An 11,619-nucleotide genomic window follows, 5' to 3' on the forward strand; every position below is an offset into this window, starting at 1 on the left:
AGGTTAATTACCCTGCTAGTGTCTGTGAGGTGTGGTGGTGATTAACATGTCTGTCTGCCAATCAGCTTCTCCCGCCTCCCCATAAGATCCAGATCTTGCTGCCTGGGAGTTGACTATTATTTTTCCCAGTGATCCCTGAGCAGTCCTGTTGTTCAGACCTGCTGAGTTCTGGCTCTGGTACTTTGACCTGTTCCGAGTTTGTGCCGAGTGTTCTGCTACTGCTGTTAGTAGCTGCTGCGGGTTTACCAGTTTTTCCTGTCATATTTGTCCATCCTTTCAGCCTAGCCTGTCGGTACCAGTAAGTTGTTTTCTGCATAGGTATGGTGGTTCCTTCCTGTCTTGCCACAAGGCAGCGTAGGGTCAGTGTTGGCGGCCTGGACCTGTCCACTTTGGGGCTACCTCTAGGAAGGGACATTGGCGTGGGTGAGAGTCGGGGAGTCCCGCACAGTGCGTACCTGTGCACACTACCAGTATTGTAACATACCCGTGCCGTACGTACCTGTGCATACTACTAGTATTGTAAGTCCCTTACCGTGTGTTCCTGTGCACACTACTAGTATTGTAACGCATTCTTTTTGTAGTGATAAATTTGGATCACTACAACTATGTGTCAGCCTTATATTCTAGATGCTGCTCCACACATAATCTCCAGTAGCTCCCAAGACCTTCTCTGTTCCTCCAATAATCATCTCCTAGATTTCTTAAGCACATCCCCTATACTCTGGAACTTGGTACCCCAGCACTTTTGACTCACCATTATAGGAACTTCCAAGAGTAACCTAAAAAACGATCTCTTTTGGAAAGTTTACAGGCTGCAATAATCTTGTAAGGATTACACAACTGTATTGGCTCTCCTACTTTCTTTTACCTCTTTCCCTCATAGATTGTGAGTCCTCATGGACAGGCTCTTCTATCTTTGTATACAGATTTTCATTCAGTAAGCACAAATGTATTATTTATTTTATTATTAGCTGTTATTCATGTTATATATCTACATTCTACAGTATTGCAAATGTACATCATTTAAGTATTATCTGCAGAGAAGTTCTAACCATTCACAAAAAATCAGTTTTTCTTTGTTTTATCACAAATACTCAAGATGAATGACTTTGAAAACATTACAGTGACCGAATTCTACCTGACTCCATTCTCCACCTCCAGAATAAATGAAATTCTTATATTTATTGGGTTTTTATTCATTTATCTGCTAGCAGTGGTGGGAAATCTGATTATCATTGTCCTGATATGCACTGCACCCCAACTTCACACTCCCATGTACTTCTTCTTGTGTAATCTTTCTTCTATTGATATCATCTATGTGTCTGCTATTGTTCCGAAGATGTTGTCAATTATTATAACAGAAGACAAGACAATCTCCTTCTTTGGGTGCCTCACTCAGCTCTACTTCTTCTTATTCTGTGCTGTTGCTGAGAATAACACTCTGGCCTGTATGGCTTATGATCGCTATGTGGCGGTTTGTTCTCCTTTACATTATTCTTTGATCATGAGAAAGAAAGTTTGTTTTATTTTAGCAACTTCCAACATGGTTTTCAGTGCTGTGAATTCCCTAATGTTAACCATAATGATAGCCACAATATCATTTTGTTACTCTGACAAGATCAACCACTTCTTTTGTGAGTCTAGAAGTTTAATAGCACTTTCTTTTAGTGACACCACAGGAAGAGAAATAGTTGTTTTTGTGGAAGACATCTGTTTGATAGTTTTTACTTTTATGTTAATTTTGACCTCATATGTAAGAATTATCTCTGCAATATTAAGAATGCACTCAGCAAGAGGACGACTCAAGGCATTTACTAGCTGTTCATCACACATCATTACTGTCTTATTATTCTATGGACCAAGCACTTTCGTGTACTTGAAACCTGAGTCTAAAGATTCTGAAAAACAGGACAAAATTCTCTCAATGTTTTATATAGCTGTGGTTCCAATGTTAAACCCATTTGTATATAGCCTGAGGAACAAAGAAGTCTTGGGAGCCATAAGAAAATTAACCAAAACAATCAAGCAAATTCCATGTTGTTAAACATACAGTATAAATGCAGCACCGTTTCCATAACCTGATACACAAAGGTTTATAATTGGTCAAAAATAATTATTTTGAATACAAATATATTCTGGAAACTGAAGTGCTATGGAACATAATAAATTACATTTAGGGCTTATTCAGATGACCGTATATCGGCCGCGTATTCACGCCGGCCGATATACAGCGTCCCTCTCTGCAGGGGGAGGAGGCTGGAAGAGCCGGGAGCAGTGCTCTGAGCTCCCGCCCCCTCTCTGCCAACTCTCCACCCCCTCTCCCCTCTCTGCACTATTTGCAATAAGCGGTGGTGGGACAGGGGCGGAGCTAATTCCCAAAACTTAGACCCGCCCCCGTCCTGCCTCCTCTCATTGCAAATAGTGCAGAGGGTCGGAGAGGGGGTGGAGAGGAGGCAGAGAGGGGTGGGAGCTCAGAGCACTGCTCCCGGCTCTTCCAGCTTTCTCCCCCTGCAGAGAGAGACGCCGTATATCAGCTGGCGTGAATACCCGGCCGATATACGGTCATCTGAATAAGCCCTTAGGCTGGAATGGCACACTTTATTGTTTTTTTTTTTCAAAACCCCACCTCTCTTTGTGGTTTTGCTGCCAGCACTTTTATCCTGCATGTTAATGTAAATAAAGTGTTCAGATGTATACTTTAGGTCTATAGGAAATTATGACATGAACTTCAAATAACACATTTTTGAATTGGCGTTTTTCCACACTAGTGGTGTGTTATTTAGGCTTATGGTTATTTTTGAAAATCACAGCATGCTCTGGGAATGTCATTTTTTCAAATTAGATTCTGTATAGGCAAAGAAACTGTTTGAAAAACCTACATGTAACCAAACAAACACCAATAAGAAAAAAAGGTCAAAGAAAACGCAATCATCATCATCAAAAAAGGACCACTAGAGAAAAGACCCTGAAGGAAACCTACAAATCTTTTTTGGTTGGCTTGAGTATATCTTTAAAGGATTTACAATGTAGTTGCTATTCTACAGGATGGATAATGAAAAAGTAACTTGTGAAAGCTATCTAAAAGAAACTTAATGTTGCCCATAGCAACCAATCACAGCTCAGCTTTCATTTTTCTTCAGCAGTTTAAGAAAATAAAGATGTTATGATTGGCTAACAAGGAACAACAAAGACAGATTTTCCTTTAAACAGCTTTCACAAAAGTCTGATGTAGGGCTACTTTTCTATGGCCCACTCTGTAGGATGTAGTTTTCTTGATGTTTTATTGGGCCAATTAATGAAGGCACCAAACCCCCATCTTGAGTGCACTTCAAGATTTGCTGAATGCGGTGCCAGATTCAGTTAAAGGGGTTTTGCTACTATTTAAAAAAAACAAAAAACATTTTAACAGCTGAGCATGGTATGAATAAATTTTAATGAATGGCTGAGCGCTGCCTGTGATTGCCTTAGCACTCAGCCAATCAGACACAGCCCTTTCGGCAGGCGGGGGTTTTAAATCCCCACCTGCTGAAAGAACTTCAGAGCAGTTCAGGAAGGCCAAGCAGCTATATGCGCCTGAGCCCCGGCAGCAGCAGAGAGGTGAGTATATATATTTTTAATTTTTTACGTATCCTATGGATGATTTTAGGGGAAGGGCTTATCTTTAAAGCCCTTCTCCGAAAATCACTGCAGAGGTTGCCGGCAGCCCATTGCTTTCAATGGGGCTGCAGAAGCGCCGGCTCCATTGAAAGCAATTAAAGTAAATCATGCTCCTGTGCCACAACTGTGGCAGCTGTGGCAGGGAAATTCTTCATCCCTGCGCAGAGTCCCCATGTCACAGTATTTAGTGATGAGGGGACTCCCCACGAAGATGAAGAAATCATCCGTGGGGACTCTCCACAGAGATGAAGAGGATTGTGATCTTCTCTGTTTGTTGTCAATGGGGTCAGCACTGCTGCTGCCGGACCCATTGACCACAAGGTGAAGCCCCTGGATGTGACAGCAAAGTATAAACCCTAAAACAAAAAATACAAAAGAAGGGAGGAGGGAGAAACACACTAAGGCCTTAGTCAGACGGGCGTTTTTAGCCGCGATTTGCGCATGCGCATGCGTCCGGCGATTTTTTTAAAACCATTGCTTTGCAATGTTATCGGACACATGAGCGCTTTTTATGCGCTCGTCCGATAAATTATAGAACAAAAAATCGCAGATCGCACCTATCTGCGATCTGCGATTCCTGTTCTCTTCTGTATATGCGCTCAATGGGGCCGGCGGCAGCAGCGCCGACCCCATTGAGAACATATAGAAGACAAATTATTCTTCTCTGCCACAGCTGTAACAGCTGTGGCAGAGAAGAACGATGTTTGCACATTGAATTCAATGGAGCGGCAATACAGCCGCTCCATTGAAAGCAATGGGCTGCCGGCGTGCGCGGGGTGAATTGTCGGGAAGCGGTTAAATACATAAGCCCTTCCCGGCAATTCATCCTAAAATGTGTTAAAATAAAAAAAAATTGTATACTCACCTTTCCGCTGCAGCCGGAGTCCAGCCGCGGCCGCTGTCAGTTCTCCTGACACTATTCAGCCGGCGGGGCTTTAAAATCCCCGCCTGCTGAATGATCTGCCTCTGATTGGTCACAGCCCTGACCAATCAGAGGCTGAAAACACTCACACATCCATTCATGAATTCATGAATGGGTGAGTGACTGCTGCCTCTCAGCGCTGAGCCAATCAGGGGCAGGTCTGACTCACACCCCCTTCACACCCACTGCAGGACGGCCGCGCGGAGCTCCGGCAGAAGGTGAGTATACAATTTTTTTTTATTTTTACACATTTTAGGATGAATTGCAGGTAAGGGCTTATATATTTAAGCCCTTACCGACAATTCATCCCGGGCTCGCCCGCAGCGCATTGCTTTCAATGGAGACGGCTGTATTGCCGTCTCCATTGAATGCAATGCGCTGGACAGCTCCGGCCCGTTTCTAATGAAACGCGGCTAGGAGCAGATTTTCGGGCGATTTGCGGGCGACTTGCGCGCACCGGTCACGCGATTTGCGGATGCACATCCGTCATGCGATCCGCAAATAGCGCGAAAAAACGCCCGTCTGACTAAGGCCTAAGAAATAGTTGGATCTCCCTCTGTAGTTGGTTATCGCCAAAACATATACGTGTAATACACACCACGATCTTTGATTTATTAAATTGTGTGTGCTACAGGGCCCTTGGCATCATAATGATTGTTAATGGAGGTGAAAGTACATTGTTTATATGTAGATGCCACTGTTCAAATGTAACCTCATAGGTGATAAAACACCAGATGCCTGTATTAATAGTTAGTGTTGGATGTTCTATAATTTTAAATTTGGTTGCAATTAGAGATGAGCGAGCGTACTCATTAAGGGAATTTACTCAGGCAAGTATGGGCATTTTCGAGTACATGCCTGCTTGCCCAAAAAGATTCCAGGGCCAGCGGAAGCTGGCGGAGGGGGGGGGACAGGGGGGAGATCTCTCTCTCTCCCCCCTGCTTCTCCATGCTCACTCCCGCAACTCACCGCTCGCTGGGCCCCGAATCCTTTTGGACAAGCAGGCATATACTCGAAAATGCCCATACTCGCTCAAGTAATTTGTCTAAACTAGTACGCTCGCTCATCTCTAGTTGTAATGTCAAAAAATCAATATCAATAGACATAACACATAACACACATTCATTGTAGCACCCATCTAGTAACGTAATTAGCGATAATCTCCTTTATGACAACTATGAATTGACCAAAAGGACCATTGTTTGATTTTAGGTGCGTTTCAAACAAATTAATGGTATCATCAGGGGTTATACAGTTAGGGCCAGAAATATTTGGACAGTAACACAATTTTCGCGAGTTGGGCTCTGCATGCCACCGCATTGGATTTGAAATGAAGCCTCCAAAGCAGAATTCAAGTGCAGATTGTAACGTTTAATTTAAAGGGTTGAACAAAAATATCTGATAGAAAATGTAGGAATTGTACACATTTCTTTACAAACACTCCACATTTTAGGAGCTCAAAAGTAATTGGACAAATAAACATAACCCAAACAAAATATTTTTTTTTCAATATTTTGTTGCGAATCCTTTGGAGGCAATCACTGCCTTAAGTCTGGAACCCATGGACATCACCAAACGCTGGGTTTCCTCCTTCTTAATGCTTTGCCAGGCCTTTACAGCCGCAGCCTTCAGGTCTTGCTTGTTTGTGGGTCTTTCCGTCTGAAGTCTGGATTTGAGCAAGTGAAATGCATGCTCAATTGGGTTAAGATCTGGTGATTGACTTGGCCATTGCAGAATGTTCCACTTTTTTGCACTCATGAACTCCTGGGTAGCTTTGGCTGTATGCTTGGGGTCATTGTCCATCTGTACTGTGAAGCGCCGTCCGATCAACTTTGCAGCATTTGGCTGAATCTGGGCTGAAAGTATATCCCGGTACACTTCAGAATTCATCCGGCTACTCTTGTCTGCTGTTATGTCATCAATAAACACAAGTGACCCAGTGCCATTGAAAGCCATGCATGCCCATGCCATCACGTTGCCTCCATCATGTTTTACAGAGGATGTGTTGTGCCTTGGATCATGTGCTGTTCCCTTTCTTCTCCAAACTTTTTTCTTCCCATCATTCTGGTACAGGTTGATCTTTGTCTCATCTGTCCATAGAATACTTTTCCAGATCTGGGCTGGCTTCTTGAGGTGTTTTTCGGCAAATTTAACTCTGGCCTGTCTATTTTTGGAATTGATGAATGGTTTGCATCTAGATGTGAACCCTTTGTATTTACTTTCATGGAGTCTTCTCTTTACTGTTGACTTAGAGACAGATACACCTACTTCCCTGAGAGTGTTCTGGACTTCAGTTGATGTTGTGAACGGGTTCTTCTTCACCAAAGAAAGTATGCGGCGATCATCCACCACCGTTGTCTTCCGTGGACGCCCAGGCCTTTTTGAGTTCCCAAGCTCACCAGTGAATTCCTTTTTTCTCAGAATGTACCCGACTGTTGATTTTGCTACTCCAAGCATGTCTGCTATCTCTCTGATGGATTTTTTCTTTTTTTTCAGCCTCAGGATGTTCTGCTTCACCTCAATTGAGAGTTCCTTTGACCGCATGTTGTCTGGTCACAGCAACAGCTTCCAAATCCAAAACCACACACCTGGAATCAACCCCAGACCTTTTAACTACTTAATTGATTACAGGTTAACGAGGGAGACGCCTTCTGAGTTAATTGCAGCCCTTAGAGTCCATTGTCCAATTACTTTTGGTCCCTTGAAAAAGAGGAGGCTATGCATTACAGAGCTATGATTCCTAAACCCTTTCTCCGATTTGGATGTGGAAACTCTCATATTGCAGCTGGGAGTGTGCACTTTCAGCCCATATTATATATATAATTGTATTTCTGAACATGTTTTTGTAAACAGCTAAAATAACAAAACTTGTGTCACTGTCCAAATATTTCTGGCCCTAACTGTATATTCGAAAGTACCACTTTCTTTTATGGGTCAACTGATGCTGGGTACCTCATATACTGCTTGCATTGGTAGTTATTAGAGATGAGCGAACACCAAAATGTTCGGGTGTTCGTTATTCGAAACGAACTTCCCGCGATGTTCGAGGGTTCGTTTCGAATAACGAACCCCATTGAAGTCAATGGGCGACCAGAACATTTTTGTATTTCGCCGATGCTCGCTAAGGTTTTAATGTGTGAAAATCTGGGCAATTCAAGAAAGTGATGGGAACGACACAGCAACGGATAGGGCAGGCGAGGGGCTACATGTTGGGCTGCATCTCAAGTTCACAGGTCCCACTATTAAGCCAGAATACCGGCAAGAGTGGGCCCCCCCCCCTCCCAACAACTTTTACTTCTGAAAAGCCATCATTAGCATGGCATACCTTTGCTAAGCACCACACTACCTCCAACAAAGCACAATCACCGCCTGCATGACACTCCACTGCCACTTCTACTGGGTTACATGCTGCCCAACCGCCCCCCCTCCCCCCCACAGCGCACACCAAAGTGTCCCTGCGCAGCCTTCAGCTGCCCTCATGCCACACCACCCTCATGTCTATTTAGAAGTGCGTCTGCCATGACGAGGGACCGCAGGCACACACTGCACAGGGTTGGCACGGCTAGGCAGCGACCCTCTTTAAAAGGGGCGGGGCGATAGCCCACAATGCTGTACAGAAGCAATGAGAAATAGAATCCTGTGCCACCGCCATCAGGAGCTGCACACGTGGGCATAGCAATGGGGAACCTATGTGCCACACACTATTCATTCTGTCAAGGTGTCTGCATGCCCCAGTTAGACCGGGCTTTTTAATTCATAGACACAGGCAGGTACAACTCCCTATTGTGAAGTCCCTGTCGACCGACAGCATGGGTGGCTCCCTGGAACCCACCGGCGGTACACAAAAATATCCCATTGCATTGCCCAACACAGCTGAGGTAGTAATGTCGTGCGTAATACAGGTGGGCTTCGGCCCACACTGCATGCCCCAGTCAGACTGGGGTTCTTTACAAGTGGACACATGTAGGTTACACTCCGTGTGCACCTACAGCATGGGTGACTCCCTGGAACCCACCGGCGGTACACAGAAATATCCCATTGCATTGCCCAACACAGCTGAGGTAGTAATATCGTGCGTAATACAGGTGGGCTTCGGCCCACACTGCATGCCCCAGTCTGACTGGGGTTCTTTAGAAGTGGACACATGTAGGTTAAACTCCCTGTGGACCCACAGCATGGGTGGGTGCCAGGAAGCCACCGGCGGTACATAGAAATATCCCATTGCATTGCCCAACACAGCTGAGGTAGTAATGTCGTGCTTAATGCAGGTGGGCTAAAAATTTATTTGATTACACTGTAGGCGAGGGCCCACAAAAATTGCTGTATCAACAGTACTAATGTACATCCCAAAAATTGGCCATGGCCAGCCAAGAGGGCAGGTGAAACCCATTAATCGCTTTGGTTAATGTGGCTTAAGTGGTAACTAGGCCTGGAGGCAGCCCAGTGTAACGAAAAATTGGTTCAAGTTACAGTTCCAACGCTTTTAAGCGCATTGAAACTTTTAAAAATTGTTTAGAAAAATTATTTGAGTGAGCCTTGTGGCCCTAAGAAAAATTGCCCGTTCAGCGTGATTATGTGAGGTTTCAGGAGGAGTAGCAGGAGGAGGAGGAGGAGGAGGAATATTAGACACAGATTGATGAAGCAGAAATGTCCCCGTTTTGGATGGTGAGAGAGAACGTAGCTTCCATCCGCGGGTGCAGCCTACGTATTGCTTACGTATCGCTGCTGTCCGCTGGTGGAGAAGAGAAGTCTGGGGAAATCCAGGCTTTGTTCATCTTGATGAGTGTTAGCCTGTCGGCACTGTCGGTTGACAGGCGGGTACGCTTATCTGTGATGATTCCCCCAGCCGCACTAAACACCCTCTCCGACAAGACGCTAGCCGCAGGACAAGCAAGCACCTCCAGGGCATACAGCGCTAGTTCAGGCCATGTGTCCAGCTTCGACACCCAGTAGTTGTAGGTGGCAGAGGCGTCACGGAGGATGGTCGTGCGATCGGCTACGTACTCCCTCACCATCCTTTTACAGTGCTCCCGCCGACTCAGCCTTGACTGGGGAGCGGTGACACAGTCTTGGTGGGGAGCCATAAAGCTGTCCAGGCCCTTAAAGACTGTTGCACTGCCTGGGATGTACATGCTGCTCGATCTCCGCACCTCCCCTGCTACCTTGCCCTCGGTACTGCGCCTTCTGCCACTAGCGCTGTCGGCTGGGAATTTTACCATCAGCTTGTCCGCAAGGGTCCTGTGGTATAGCAACACTCTCGAACCCCTTTCCTCTTCGGGAATGAGAGTGGGCAGGTTCTCCTTATAGCGTGGGTCGAGCAGTGTGTACACCCAGTAATCCGTTGTGGCCAGAATGCGTGCAACGCGAGGGTCACGAGAAAGGCATCCTAACATGAAGTCAGCCATGTGTGCCAGGGTACCAGTACGCAACACATGGCTGTCTTCACTAGGAAGATCACTTGCAGGATCCTCCTCCTCCTCCTCCTCAGGCCATACACGCTGAAAGGATGACAGGCAATCAGCCGGTGTACCGTCAGCAGCGGGCCAAGCTGTCTCTTCCCCCTCCTCCTCATCCTCCTCATGCTCCTCCTCCTCCTCCTGTACGCGCTGAGAAATAGACAGGAGGGTGCCCTGACTATCCAGCGGCATACTGTCTTCCACCGCCCCCGTTTCCGAGCGCAAAGCAGCTGCCTTTATGGTTTGCAGGGAATTTCTCAAGATGCATAGCAGAGGAATGGTGACGCTAATGATTGTAGCATCGCCGCTCACCACCTGGGTAGACTCCTCAAAATTACCAAGGACATGGCAGATGTCTGCCAACCAGGCCCACTCTTCTGAAAGGAATTGAGGAGGCTGACTCCCACTGCGCCGCCCATGTTGGAGTTGGTATTCGACTATAGCTCTACGCTGTTCATAGAGCCTGGCCAACATGTGGAGCGCAGAGTTCCACCGTGTGGGCACGTCGCACAGCAGTCGGTGCACTGGCAGCTTAAAGTGATGTTGCAGGGTGCGCAGGGTGGCAGCGTCCGTGTGGGACTTGCGGAAATGTGCGCAGAGCCGGCGCGCCTTTACGAGCAGGTCTGACAAGCGTGGGTAGCTTTTCAGAAAGCGCTGAACCACCAAATTAAAGACGTGGGCCAGGCATGGCACGTGCGGGAGGCTGCCGAGCTGCAGAGCCGCCACCAGGTTACGGCCGTTGTCACACACGACCATGCCCGGTTGGAGGCTCAGCGGCGCAAGCCAGCGGTCGGTCTGCTATGTCAGACCCTGCAGCAGTTCGTGGGCCGTGTGCCTCTTATCGCCTAAGCTGAGTAGTTTCAGCACGGCCTGCTGACGCTTGCCCACCGCTGTGCTGCCACACCGCGCGACACCGACTGCTGGCGACATGCTGCTGCTAACACATCTTGATTGCGAGACAGAGGAGGAGGAGGAGGGTGCTTTAGTGGAGGAAGCATACACCTCCGCAGATACCAGCACCGAGCTGGGGCCCGCAATTCTGGGGGTGGGTAGGACGTGAGCGGTCCCAGGCTCTGACTCTGTCCCAGCCTCCACTAAATTCACCCAATGTGCCGTCAGGGAGATGTAGTGGCCCTGCCCGCCTGTGCTTGTCCACGTGTCCGTTGTTAAGTGGACCGTGGCAGTAACCGCGTTGGTGAGGGCGCGTACAATGTTGCGGGATACGTGGTCGTGCAGGGCTGGGACGGCACATCGGGAAAAGTAGTGGCGACTGGGAACTGAGTAGCGCGGGGCCGCCGCCTCCATGATACTTTTGAAGGACTCAGTTTCCACAACCCTATACGGCAGCATCTTAAGGCTGATGAATTTTGCTATGCGGACGGTTAACGTTTGAGCGTGCGGGTGCGTGGCGGCGTACTTGCGCTTGCGCTCCAACAGTTGCGCAAGCGACGGCTGGACGGTGCGCTGAACTACACTGCTGGATGGGGCCGAGGACAGCGGAGATGAGGGTGTGGGTGCAGGCCATGAGGCGGTAGTGCCTGTGTCCTGAGAGGGGGGTTGCATCTCAGTGGCAGGTTGGGGCAC

The 11,619-nt window shown here is 47.3% G+C and overlaps 1 protein-coding gene across 1 annotated transcript; it reads left to right on the forward strand.

Moving 5' to 3' along the window:
- Window positions 1-1,099: 1,099 nt before the first annotated feature.
- Window positions 1,100-2,044, forward strand: LOC136610248 (olfactory receptor 5AR1-like). The gene has a single exon (XM_066589483.1). It carries the CDS (start codon window positions 1,100-1,102, stop codon window positions 2,042-2,044), a length of 945 nt encoding a protein of 314 aa, XP_066445580.1.
- Window positions 2,045-11,619: the final 9,575 nt, after the last annotated feature.

This window comes from Eleutherodactylus coqui, chromosome 2, assembly GCF_035609145.1.
Source record: "Eleutherodactylus coqui strain aEleCoq1 chromosome 2, aEleCoq1.hap1, whole genome shotgun sequence".
NCBI lineage: Eukaryota > Metazoa > Chordata > Amphibia > Anura > Eleutherodactylidae > Eleutherodactylus > Eleutherodactylus coqui.